The 13,533-nt window shown below is 40.1% G+C and overlaps 1 protein-coding gene across 1 annotated transcript in view; it reads right to left on the bottom strand.

Annotated features, from left to right (window-relative positions):
* The window catches only part of TTN (titin), a 237,732-nt gene that overhangs the window by 196,052 nt on the left and 28,147 nt on the right, over positions 1-13,533 (bottom strand). The window contains exons 35-43 of the mRNA XM_062498574.1: positions 13,253-13,513; positions 12,544-12,804; positions 12,315-12,456; positions 12,060-12,225; positions 11,634-11,865; positions 10,776-11,060; positions 10,561-10,686; positions 8,278-8,466; positions 3,932-3,988 (exon numbers count right to left, since the gene is read on the bottom strand). Of these exons, the coding sequence (XP_062354558.1) occupies positions 3,932-3,988; positions 8,278-8,466; positions 10,561-10,686; positions 10,776-11,060; positions 11,634-11,865; positions 12,060-12,225; positions 12,315-12,456; positions 12,544-12,804; positions 13,253-13,513 (1,719 nt within the window). The remainder of the gene's footprint in view (positions 1-3,931; positions 3,989-8,277; positions 8,467-10,560; positions 10,687-10,775; positions 11,061-11,633; positions 11,866-12,059; positions 12,226-12,314; positions 12,457-12,543; positions 12,805-13,252; positions 13,514-13,533) is intronic.

Here is a 13,533-nt window from a genome sequence, read left to right as displayed (position 1 = left end):
CTCTGTGCAGACATCACTTGAGTCTTGCACCACAGGTGATACAGGAATGAAAAATTGTGAAACCTTACACTCCCTTGCCAAAGCAGATTGCTCAGGGGCATGTGCTTGCACTTGCACTTCCATAAATGACAAATCCTTACACTCCCCTGCCAGAGCAGACTGCTCAAAGTCATGTGTTTGTTCTTGCACTTCCATAAATAATAAATCTTTACCTTCTCTTGCCAGAGCAGACTGCTCAAGTATATGTATTTGTCCTTGCACTTCCATAAATGACAAATCCTTACGCTCCCCTGCCAGAGCAGACTGCTCAGGGGCATGTGTTTGCCCTTGCACTTCCATAAATGACAAATCCTTACGCTCCCCTGCCAGAGCAGACTGCTCAGGGGCATGTGTTTGCCCTTGCACTTCCATTAATGACAAATCCTTACACTCCCCTGCCAGAGCAGACTGCTCAGGGGCATGTGTTTGCCCTTGCACTTCCATAAACGGTGACTTCAAGATGTCCCACGACAGAGTATCTGTATGTGGTAGCACCTTGCCTCCTTCAGGCTCCAGCTCCTCAGAAAAGTGACCTGAGTCCTTGGCCACCAGTTCACATCCTTCCCTGGATATGGCAGCGTGCAATTCAGTGGTTTCAATTCCAAAGCTGTGTTCCTCAGAGACAATTTTTACTCTGTGCTGCCTCATCTCAGAAATACCATCTGTATAACTCACCTTTTCTTCTGTATTGCCCTTTTCTTGCCTTGCATAAACTTCTGTGATATCCAGCACCATTGTTTCCTCCATCTCACTTTCCCTGATGTGAGGTGTTTCCTCACAATCTTCCAACTGCTCTCCAGGAGGTTGAGACAACCTCAGGGACCAGGGTAGGTGGGCTTCCTCCTCCTTGGGGCATGCAATTTGTTCCTCTTCATCCTTCCCAAGTATGCTGAGGCCTTGGAGGTGCAGAACATGGTCCATGGCAGGCAGTTCCTCAGCGCCTCCACCCTTGCTATAAAGCTTGGGTGCCCTGGGCTGCACTGTCAGTTCAGAGGCAGTGTGTGCTGCTCCAGCCATGTTTGTGGCCACACAACAATATCGCCCAGCATCCCTGACAGAGACATCATGAAGGTGCAAGCGGTATGTGCCATTCTTGCCTTCTTCAAACCTCACTCTCTCACTGGCAGAGAGGCTCTGGCCATTTAAGGACCAGCTCACAGCCGGTGGGGGCTGCCCAGACACTGCACACTCCAACACCACTTTCTCTCCTTCATGGCAATGAATATGTGCTGGGGCTTCTGCCACAATTTGGGGTGGTTCATTTCCCACATCAAATGAAAACTTAAATTTGTGCTTTACAGTGGAAGCAGCCCGCTCTGGAGAGAGTCGTGGGGTCTCCCTCATCTCTGTGTCTTGCTCTGGCGTTGGAGTGGGAGCAGTGACTTTGATTTCCACAGGCAACGACAGCAAGTCTGAGTCAGGAACTGCACTTGGCAGTCCTTTCTCTGCTGTAAAGGCCAGACCAACTTCTTCTTCCTCCTCCTTCACTTTCTCCTCTTCCTTCTTCTCTTTCTCCCTTTCTTCCTCCTTCACCTTCTCCTCTTTCTTCTCCTCCACTTTCATCTCCTCCTTTTCTTTCCTTGTGTACTTACAGGCTGGCATTCGCTGCCTCACATGGAGTCCCGCTGAGGTGCTGACTGTACCCAGTGGGTTGAAGATGACACAGGTGACAGTGCCACCATGCTGTGGGAGCACAGATGGGAAGGTCAGTGTGGAGCAGCACCCCGTGGTGTGAACAGCAGTGCCCTGGATGCGTCCCACGGGCTTGTCGTTGTTGTACCAAGTGACAGTGGGCTGGGGGCGGCCATGGAAGAGGCAGGAGAAAGCACATCTTTGCCCCTCAACAGTTTCCTGGGGCTTGATCTCCTGTACAAAGAGGGGTGGGCAGGGCTCCAGGAGCCCACCTTGCACCTGCCATCTCTCCCCCAGGGCCTTGGGCCTGGAGTATTGCTTCACTACCTGCACTGCGAGGGACTTCGAGCCAACAATTTTGGAAGCCACCCTAAGCGGGCTGGGCTTCCCAGGAGGGCCCTCGTGGGGCGCGGACACGAAGGATTCCTGCTTCTTTTTTAGCGCCGCCCTCTTCGCTTCCCGCAGCTTCTGCAGCTTCCAGCGGATCTCCTCGTCCAGCAGCTCCTCGGCATGAGCCACCGCGTCCCCGTGCTCCCTACCGAGCTCCAGCCCGGCGCGGCGCGGCCCCGCCAGCGGCAAGCTCTGGAAGCGGATGGTTCGCACCATGCCCCGTCCTGCTGAGAGGTCCCCGGGCTCAGCCTCCTGGCCCTTGTCAAAGGGCGAGCCAGTGCAGCGCAGCACCACCCGCAGCCGGTCCTCCCGCCGCTGCTGCAGCAGGCACTCCCAGCCCTGCCGCATCCGCTCCGCTTTCCCGGCGAGCCCCCGGCCCCGCTCCCCTCTGCGCTCCACCAGCAGCGAGGCTGCGGACTCGGCTGAGCCCTCGCTGTTAATGGCAAACACGCGGTAGCTGCCAGCGTCGCGCTCCCGCACATCCCGCAGCTCCAGGCTGGCGCAGTGCGAGTGCTCCGTGCTCTCGGTGCGGATGACCTTGCGGCAGTCCTGCAGGACGGGCCGGTTGTTGTGGAACCAGGCCATGTGCGGTGCCGGGCGTGCCACCAGCTTGCAGCGGAACAGTGCGGGGTCCCCCTCCAGGACGGACCTACACTTCAGTCCCTGTGTGAAGACGGGTTTACGGTTCTGGGGGCGAGCCAGCGCCGCCGCTGTGCCGCGTCCCTCGAAGTCCACCGCGCCGCGCTGCTCTGCAAGAGAAGGAGAAGAACGGGTTACGGCATGTCACGCTCTGCCTACCACCTGGTTGTAAAAAAAAAAAAAAAAAAAAAAAAAAAAAGAAAAAAAAAAGTAGCAATATATTGAAATAAAGAAATGGGCATGCAACAGATTTCATCACACACCCAGGAAAAAAAAGTAATTCACTCACCATATTTGTTCGAATAAACGCAACGCCTTGCTCTGTTTTAAAGATTGACACGAAAATCGTTCGTTGTCTGTTCTTTCTTCAGACTGTGGAAATTTCTTCTTGAACAAGCAAAAAAAGAATTTCAAAATAACATGTTCTTCTGCGAGTATGTTTTTGTTGCCTGGAAAAGCTGTGTGTCTTTGGGTGGCAAAGAAGAAAATCTTACCTGACTTGCAGACAGTAGAATAAACGCCCTTTCTGACCCCTCTGTTTGTAGATACTTTCAAACAATTGAAAAAAATAGTTTGAAATATATTTTTTAAAAAAGTAAGTAACATGAAATGAGAAGGCGTTTATTCGAACTAATACAGCCACTAACTTCACAGTGTTATTATGCACGGGGGGGAAAAAAGCAAGCAACATGAACCACGTATGCTATCTGCAAGCCAGGGTAAGAGATGTATAATGATGAATTAATGTATGTAAAAAAAAAAAGGTGCAAGGAATCAATGGGAATGTGTAGCTTTCACATAATCTAAACAACAAATGCTCTCTAGTATATATCATTTATCCATCCAATAGTGTCCATTGAACCGATTAATGTTAGGCTGCTAACATGTTTAAAAGTAATACAATTAAGATTTGTATAACTTCCTTTGGAAGTAAACTATTCCATGCATTCAAAAGGAAATTGAACATAGAAGAGCTCTGTGAACAGCTGCAAAGCATGAAGTAAAAGTTAAAAACGTGGCTGCACAATTCGATTTGAAGTTTTAAACTTATTTTAAAACTTGAATAACCTTATAATGCAGGTAACCCTTTGCATATCAAAACAAACATGCAACATGTTCCAATATGCTTTAAAGTGTGTCTTTCCCCATCAGACACTTCATGGAAGCTGATAAAAACCTTTTCACAACATTACTAATTACTGGTACTAATTATTCTCATTGGTGATTGTACCTTTTACTTCCATTTCAACCTCTTCCTCTAGCTTCTCATGAACAATTTTTTCAGGAGCTAGAATAAAAAAGACAGAGTTTTGAGCTATAGTTGTTAAATGTGCCAATCAACACTTTATGTAGTAAAAACATCCAGTCTGTTTTGCAAATTAACATAAATCCACATGTACATACACACACACATAAATGCATGCCAAACAATTCAAACACTTGATAAATTTTGATAATAATCAAATATTTTCATACTTGTATATAATGTACATTTTTCTATAAGATTTGCTTTCTTTTTGCAGGATGGGGGAAATTTTCTAAAACAACATGCCTTTATCATGCTGTAAATCCCTGAAGAAAACATTCAACAATCCACAGACTAATGAGATACTTGTCGTTCTTTATCATCTCCTAGAGAATGAATATAGTGGAATGCAATTATGATTCTATGCGTGGGGAATTGATACTTGGAAGGAACATGCAGTTGCCAACCTGTCACTTTCAGATGGGTGCTGCACTCGGCTTGTCCTGCAGGGTTAACTATTCTGCACTTGTATATACCCTCGTGGTCCTGACCAACTTTCAACAATCTTAAACTGCACAGTGGCCCATCGTGTTTTATGGAACACAGTGCAGACTCCTCAACTATTAGCTGATTGCACATCCAGACTACGCAAGGTGTAGGCACACCTTTCATTATGCAAAAGAGAAACACATCATCTCCTTCTTTTACAGTGGTTTCTGAAGGCAGAGTTTCAAGAAACTCTGGTGCTTTGGCGTCAGTTTCTGTGAGGTCTTCACATGGCACAACATCAGGATAGTATACTCTGTTTCTTTGCTTCTCAGTTTCATGTGGCCTTTGGGATGTAGATATAAACAAGCTTGAGGTTTTCTTTGAAGATTCTTGCTTAACTTCAGATGCTTTAAACTGACAATCTTTGGCTGCTTTAAAGCTTTTAGTATCTGATTCAAGAGTAATTTTTGTTACTGCTTTGGCTTGTGCTTCTTTTGCTAGGTAAGAATAAAGTTAGGAAAAGGATTAGGTCAGATGTTTTGCAGGAATAAACAAAACCCTTATACTTATGGGGGGAAAACCAGTAATTAGTATTGATAGAATATGCCATATATTAATGCTAAAACAGTGCTATTAAACATGAGGGTTGCACATTTAAGAGCTCTATTTCTGTTAGGCTAATTCTAAGTACCAGTAAAGCCTGTGGGTCTTTCATGGCACCAAGTCTTGATCCACAATTACTAAAAAACCCACATCTTTGCTTCTAATTTAGAGCCTTGATTTGGAAAGTAGCAGCAGAAGATTATGCAAAGTGCTTTTGACAGCTCTATAGTGAAGAAAGAAATTTCAATAATTAAGAGCCAAATCAACAGGATCAATGCCTTTCTCATCATGCATCTTAGTTTTCTGGTCTTGATTCCTTTGAACTCATCAAAAATACTATCACCTGTGGTGATAATATATTTTTGGTTCTTCACTAGTGGTAACCCTACTAACATTTTAATACATGGCTGTCAGGAAGAGGTAAAGGGGTTTAAGCAAAAAGTAAATACTTATATATTAGGAAGAGTGAAGGGTAGAAGACAGTTCATTTTTGTAGTAATACAATACTTGCACCCATTAATCCTTTCAAGTACATTAACTTATATTGCTAACTTTGGAATTGGAATTTTGGATTTGTTGGAAACATGCTGGAGTTTGAAATGACCTGGTATCTAATTCAGAATTGAATCTGAATTCTTTTCTTCCTTAAACTCCTGCTTCAGGAACTAACAAAATATAAAAATTCCTACAAGCCTGTTTTGCTTGATATCTCACTGCATGTCACAAAGGATATGAGGAATAAAAAGCCTGGGACATCTGATTTTATGGGAAGAGGCAAAAAATTACGGTACCAACTTCCCGGTACTGTACATGTCACTTATGAATAGAGCTGTGAATGTGGAGGAAAAACCCCAGAGCATTATTACTAGAGCTTTCTCAATTAAATACTGATAATCAAGGTAATATGAGTGAGGTATATGACTGCTAATATGAGGCAGTTATAATGAAGCTGCAAAAAGTAAGTGATAATGTTAAAAGTCAGATAACCACCTTTGACTGTTAGTATTGCAGAAGTTGTTGTCCCTCCACAGTCATTATACACAGTACAACTGTACAGTCCTTGATCTGTCAGCTGGGCATTTAGGATTGTGAGCAGAAGAACATTTCCGTTTTGTGATATCTTCACATTTTCAGACAATTCTATCTTTTCACCTTCATGTGCCCAAAGAAACTCATTGAATTCATTTTCTAAGGCACATATGAACTGAGCGGTGTCACCACATTTCACAGTTAGGTCTCTGAGCTGCAAGAGAATCTTTGGAGGGACATCTTTCTTTTCCTGAGAGGTCATCATAGAGATTTTGGTGCTCTGAGATGTTTGAGAAAGGACTGATGTGTGCACAGCTTTAATTTCTTCAATTGATGTAGCCTTCATGGTCAAACTTTCTGATACACTTTCAAAAACCTGTACGTGTAATTCCCGTGATGGTTGTTGCAATGACTTAAATTCTTTTTGATAAGTTTCAATGTTCTTCTTTGTGAGAGGAGAGACATGAAGTTCTGATATAGCCTGTGACCGGATAGACTCTTTTACATCTTTCCCAGAACTTTGCCTATCTAGGGCTTGCACTGTGTAATCAAGTAACAAAAACAACAACATTAGTATCTAAAGAACTTTACTGGGCCATACTCCGAACAAAATCAAACAGTATGGAGGATGAAAATGAATGATCTTCATTTGAAAACACAGCATGCCAGATGTACTACTCTGCTGACAGAGAAGTTATCTATTCACATGTAGGAATGACAAGTGATGCCTAAGCTAGTCATGCAGTTGATACTCAGTTGGTGTTTGTGTCTTCTTTCACTAAAGTGGTCCATTTTGGTATTGGAAACTGATGGCACATTTAAAGGAGGTATTTTCTTTTCTTTTTTTTTTTTTGTTGTTCCCTACAGAATAGTGCAAAATACCTCAGTCACAGCTATAAAGATGACTAAATCGCTTGTTTTAAAATCCTGAATGCCTTCATTTAAGCATTTCTATTCTTTGACCTATATTGAGATACAAGCTTGAAAGTTTCCAAATGTTACAGCTTAAAGACAAGAAATGAGAGTGGCTGGGTTACTGAGGGTACTATTAAAGTTAGGTGGGAAAGAAAAGGTGTGAAACAAGGGAAAAATTAGTAACAGCATAGAAGTGTGGTATACAACAAATTGAATCCCTTTGAAGTAAAAGTGGGGCTTTACCTTCTGCAGTCACTGTAAGTGTAGCTGTACAGGTTGTTTCTCCAGCACTATTTCTTGCCTTGCAAGAGTATTGGCCAGCATGCTCTAAGAAAGCATCTACTATTATCAGTATAGCTGTGCCTGTAGACTCATCAAAGTGGAAAACTAAGTCTTTTTTTGGCAACATGAGTTGTTGGTTATGAAACCACTGGATTTTTGGTTTGGGCCTGCCAGAGACTCTAGCTTGAAATCTGACTGATTCCCCGCTGCATACCCTGCAGCTTGAAATAGGCTGGATAAAGGTGGGCTTTTGGCCAACAGATTCCTCCTTAAGTGAAACAGATGAAGAAACATGCCAAGGGAACTCTGATGTAACTTCTTCAACCTTTTTAAATCCTGAAAAGAAGCATGCCAACTTTTAATTTCTTACCCTACACTACAATGAATATTCTCTCTCATTCAAGATTTTTTTTTGCTAACTTGCAACTTAACAGCATGAATTATTTTTATTCATCATTTATAAAATCTATTGCAAAAAGAAAACAAAATATTTATCATTAAATAATATCAAGGACAATGTAGAACAGCAAATTCTCCAAACAGTATTTCTGCTCTAAAACGTTGATCAATGTTTTATCAATTCATGTGAATGTAAAGTATTTCTTTTCAGTTTCCCAGTTTTCCTGTTACATACCTCTGTTTGAGATGTTTCTCAAAACTTGCAAAGTAATTTATTTTATACAAAAACTCCCACTAGATTGTCTTCACAAGGCAAATCAAAGAATGTGCAACCAAAAAAGTTCATTAGAAAGAAGGTATTTACCATCTTTGGTGCGTGACAAATTCTAAGACTGGAGTAAGTGAAAAGGGGGCATGGAACATGAAAAAGTATTGAAATATATTTTTCTGTTTAAGACGTATATTTTGGAGACATAAATGTTTGCTGTGGACATTGTAAATGGCAATTAACTGAGTTAAAAGACAACATGACAGACAATAACTCACATATTAAGTGTCAGTGTATATTAAGATGATTATTGGAACGAGACAACTTCTTTAATGGCACAGTGTACCTTCTAACTTCAGGGTAGCAGTGCTGGTCACTTGCCCTACAGAATTACTCGCCACAAAGGTATAGACTCCTTCATCCTCTGGGTAAGCTTCAGCAATCTCCAGCTGGTAATTGTCTTCAAATTGAGTCATTCTAAAAAAACGTGATGGTTTGATCTCCTTCTCTTTGCTGTACCAAGACACTTTCAGATCTGCTCAGGCAAAATAAAGAAAGAATAAAAAAGGTGTAAGTTGTGATATTATATTAGCAAGCAAACACTATTTTTATATCTTTCACAAATCTTAAACATCTAAATTTAAATGTGCCTTGTATTATACTGGTAAAGTATGATGAGTGGAAAGTGACCTACTTGTTGCTTTTGTTTTTGATTTGTGCACTGGAAAAATTTGTATGGGAAAACAGATTCTGATGCTGATATATTATTGAGTAAAAATCATTCTTCCTTAACTCTTAGTGTAAAAATTTAAAAATATTTTGGCACTACTAAAATCAGAGGAAGTATCTTTTTTTTAAGTGATTTTGTGACAGTTGCATGATTAAACAGGCTACAAAATACTGAGCTTGAGCTAGTCAGGTTAAGAAATTAAAACAGAACATTCTCCTGCTAAGTACAGCACCTTCCCTCTTTTTGTTGCAAATATTACTTGTCATATTTCCCAAGAAAGACTTATATATTCCTATATAAAATGTTGTATTACTTATATAGATTCTTGTAGACTTAGGAGAGAATTGAAGCAGACTTTAGATTTTTCTCTCCACCTGTCACTATACTGCATCATGAATCATATGTTATTACTCAAATCGTGTGTTATTACTATTATCAGAAGAGTGTTCAATATCCAGTTGCACAATGAATACCATTAAATAACTGTATTCACAACCATGTGTTACCTAACCTAATATAAAACGATTTTATAACAAGAGTGAGAGGTATGCAAATCCTTTTGGAGAGAGTATTCAGTAAAGGAAATTTTCAGCAGGAAAGAGTTCTTCATTGCAAGGGCTGTCAAGCATTGGAACAGGCTGCCCAGTGAAGTGGTAGAGCCACCGTCGCTGGAGATATTTAAAAGCAATTTAGATGTGGCAATTAAGGATATGGTTTATTTCTGGATTTTTTGGTTTGGGGTTAACACTTGGACCTGATGATCTTTGAGGTCTTTTCCCACCTAAATGATTCTACGATGGGTGATCTAGATGAAGGGATCCTTTTATTTTGTGCCGTAAATGCAGCTTCCACATTCGCATAGATACAGTTCGATTTAAAAAAAAAAAATTACACTAGCATGCATTGCACAAAGGGTGGGCCAGTATTTCCATCACATATTTTCTGAGTTTTAGCAGCACTTCTAAAACAGAATCAGATTTGCTGTAAAGCTTTTTGTTGTTGTTTTTAAAAACCCAAAACTGGAGCTTTAATTCAAGGGATGGTAATGCTAATTATATATATTTCCATATATTGTATAACCAATTTATATTAATTTTTATAGAGATGTTACTCAGTATTTTTTTTTAATTTGGAGTTTTGTTTACCTTAAAATAATTTTAAATTCTTCAGGTGGTGAACTAGATCTTACTCTGCAGTTTACTATGTGAATATTTTATTAGTAGTCATACTCAAGGCCTTTTGCTAAGTTAAGAAAAGTATCTTTATTTGACTTTGTGTTAAAGAAAAAGATATTTTAATTGCACAGTGACATTCTATGCCTCTAAATAAGAAAAACTTATTTATGTAAAATCTACACTTAAAAGGACAATTAGACAACTTTTTATGCCAGGATAAAGAAAGGAACCACAGTTTAGTGTTTGCAGAATGATACTTAGAAATAGTAGGAGAAAGATTGAGTCACAGTGTCAGGCAGTTAGTGTAGTTAAGAACATGGCGGTGTGTGTCTTCAGAAATTCTGTCATGTTCATTTGACACAATTTTCAGTATTGAAAATACTGATATTCTCGTGTGAAACTCTACATTTTTACTCACTGACAGAGTTTTCCAACTTCAGTTAGGAATTTAAAACGCTGAGAAGTTTCCAAAGATAAATTAAAAGAAACAGATATTTTTAGAAACACTTAATATGTTTATGACAGTTTAAAACTTCCATGCTTGATGCAGCCTTTGATGTGCTTAACCGAAACTCGTCAGTAACACCTGGCTACGTGTGTGTATCAAATATCTCTACTGCTACAGGAAGACTGATCTGAGCACACGTATTGCTGAATTTTCTTCTGAGTTCAAGATAAAAAATTCTGAGAGATGGAAAGATGCACAGGATTTCATGAGACCCACCTGTTCCAGTAACTCTGCACTGAAAACAAGCAGAATGTCCCTCAGATGTAACAGTATCACGAAGCGGTATTATGACTGCAGGTGGATACACTGGCATTTCTAGCTCCGGAGACACAACTTCTGGGACTAAAGAAAATGATTTAAAAGGTGATTTTTAAAGATGAAGAATGAAAATTTTGTTTCACAAATGAAATTTATGAGCATGGGAAACTCACTTTCGACTGAAAGTGAAGCTGAAGTTGTAGCTACTCCGTAGTCATTTTTTGCTTCACACGTGTACACCGCTTCATCTTCAGGGAAAGTTTCAATCAGCAATAGAGTATATTCTTGTGCGTCATGAAGAAATTTGCACTTGAAACCCGGAGAAAGCTGTTGATCATCTTTGTACCAGGAAATTTTGGGCTGGGGTTTGCCTGATACAATAGCACAAAAGCGGGCAGGTTTGCCAGACTCCACAGTAGTTGGCTCTAGCTCCCGAACAATCTGTGGTGGCTCTGGAGCTGAAAATTGGGGGGAAGCGAGGTGGCAAAGAGAGATAGGAGAAAGAAGGAAAGAGAGAGAAGTCTCATTATTGATATTATTAGTGACTGAAAACTATTTGCAAAGAATTAAACAAACAAAACAAACCACCTTATTATTCCTAATCTTTTGTGTCCATGAAAATCTGCCCTTTTCCTTGATACAGGGGGAATGATTTAGCAGCAAGTGCCTTAACATAATTAGCCATGTAAGTGTGCAAGTGTTTCTGACAAAATGTGTCCAAGAATTATTTGGTTGATCACTCTGGAAAGGCATATCTGTCCATATGAACAAAGTAGTTTTACTTCAAGCCAAGAATTTTGTGGTCTAGGTAAATACCATGGGAAAAGAACTGCTATGGTATTTTCATCCACTAGCAGGTGGTTCAGCAGGGCAATAAACATCTGTGTATATGAAGAATTTGGTAGTGCTCCAAATGATCGCTTTGATTTTTTTTTTTCTTTCAATAATTAGAATTCCAGAGAAGCCATATAAAAATCAGGAAACTCCTGAGTAATAAATACAGTCAAAACAATGGTTGTGGGGCCACATACCATTCACATAAAGAATAACAGAACTCCTATTCCGTCCTGCAACAAAAGTATATTCCCCAGCGTCAGAGTAAGTGGTTTCAAAGATGCTCATTCGATGAACTCTCCTTTCCACCACATACTTGTATCTTTCCTCATATTGGAAGTTGATCTCAATACCATCCTTGTACCACTGTGGTTCAACGTCATCTTCATTGACTTCAAATTCAATTTCTGCTCTTTGTCTCTCAATGACCTTTGAAAATGTAGAATAAATAGTGTTGGTTTTTCCTCTGGTCTCACTTCCCAGTTTCTTAGATGAAGGTTCTGACCTTATGATTACAGATTTTTGTGATGTGGCTCTTGCTGGTTAGATACTGTCACTCTTCCCTTACATTATTCTTTGAGTGACAAAGCTATGAAATATTTATTCATCTGTATAGGCCTTACCTGAATATCTTTTTGGGCACTTCTGATACGAATGTCACGACCTTCCACTATCAAACTGGCACTGGATGTGTTTCCACCTGCTACTACAGTGTACTGACCAGCATCAGACATCTTTGTAGAAGCAATGATGAGACGATGGACATATTTCTCTCTCTGAATTTTCATCCTGAGCACATCAGAAAAGAAAGTGAGCTAGATATTTCCTGGGGGGAAATGCACACCAAAAGTTAATATGGTGTAGAAGCAATAATTTACCTGTCACCAATCTGGAGTTCTTGCCCATCCTTCATCCACTGGACCTGAATGTCAGGCTCTGAAACTTCACATTCAAAAATAGCCCTCTTCTTCTCCACCACTTTGATGTCTTTAATATGCTTCCTAAACTCAATGTGACGAGCTAGGTCAGAAAAAAATTAGAATGAGTGCTGTGATGTTATTTGAGTCGCTAAAAATCACTAAATATACAAATCAAGAGAGCAAATACCTTCCACATATAAAGTGGCTGATGAAGCTGCTTGTCCAGCAACAAAAGTATATTCTGCTGCATCACCAAAATGCACATTCCTTATGGAGAGGGAGTGTGTAAGCTTCTTGGTTCGTATCTGGCATTTATCAGTTGATTTTATTTCTACACCATTCTTTAGCCATTTATATGAGATGCCTTCATAATTAACAGTAACTTCAAATGTTATTGTATCTTTCTCTTCCGCATTGATGTCTTTTAGCATGGAGGTAATTAGGATGGCTAAAAGGAAAGGAATGGATATGGTTTGCTTTTTTCCAGTCTGTTTTATTTTATTTTAAATGTATGTTAAACAGATTAGAGATGTTTCAACTTCTTTAAGACAATTGTGGAAATATTAAAAGGTACATTTTGTGTTCAGAATCAGTATTATCAATATTACAATTAAATATCTCACAACTACTGAATGACATAGGAATCCAAATTCAGTCTCCCACAGTGACGTGGCATTTAGGCATGCTGGCCTAAAGGGAAGAACACAGGACCTGACATTCTATTTCACCACTTCTAAGTCTCTTTAAAGAATGCTGTTGAGGCTATTTAATGTTATTCATAAACACCTCTACAGTCTGAGGGTTTTGTCAGAATTTCATTAAGTCCATGTGTTAACACAATCATGTTACTGGTAATTGTAAAATATTCTGTTTAATTTAATTTAATTTTTACATACGTTTTACAGTCAGGGTTGCGCTGACTCTGTCATTTCCACAGACAAATGTGTATTCTGCAGAATCTTCACTGCTTGTGTTCATGATATTGAGCTGATGGAGTTTCCCTTGGACAACTATTTTGAACTTTTCACTCATTTCAATCTCCACACCATTTTTCAACCAGACGGCAGGCACATTGAAATGAGAAACTTCACATTCAAAAGAGGCAGTTTTGGTCTCGGGGATCTCAATATTTTTCATGGTCTTTGTGATGTGTATGCCTAAAAGGAGGGAAAAAAAG

The sequence above is a fragment of the Cinclus cinclus genome, chromosome 9, assembly GCF_963662255.1.
Source record: "Cinclus cinclus chromosome 9, bCinCin1.1, whole genome shotgun sequence".
Taxonomy (NCBI): domain Eukaryota; kingdom Metazoa; phylum Chordata; class Aves; order Passeriformes; family Cinclidae; genus Cinclus; species Cinclus cinclus.
The sequence above is the reverse complement of the archived record's forward strand: the minus strand, read 5'-3'. Positions and strand labels throughout refer to the sequence as shown.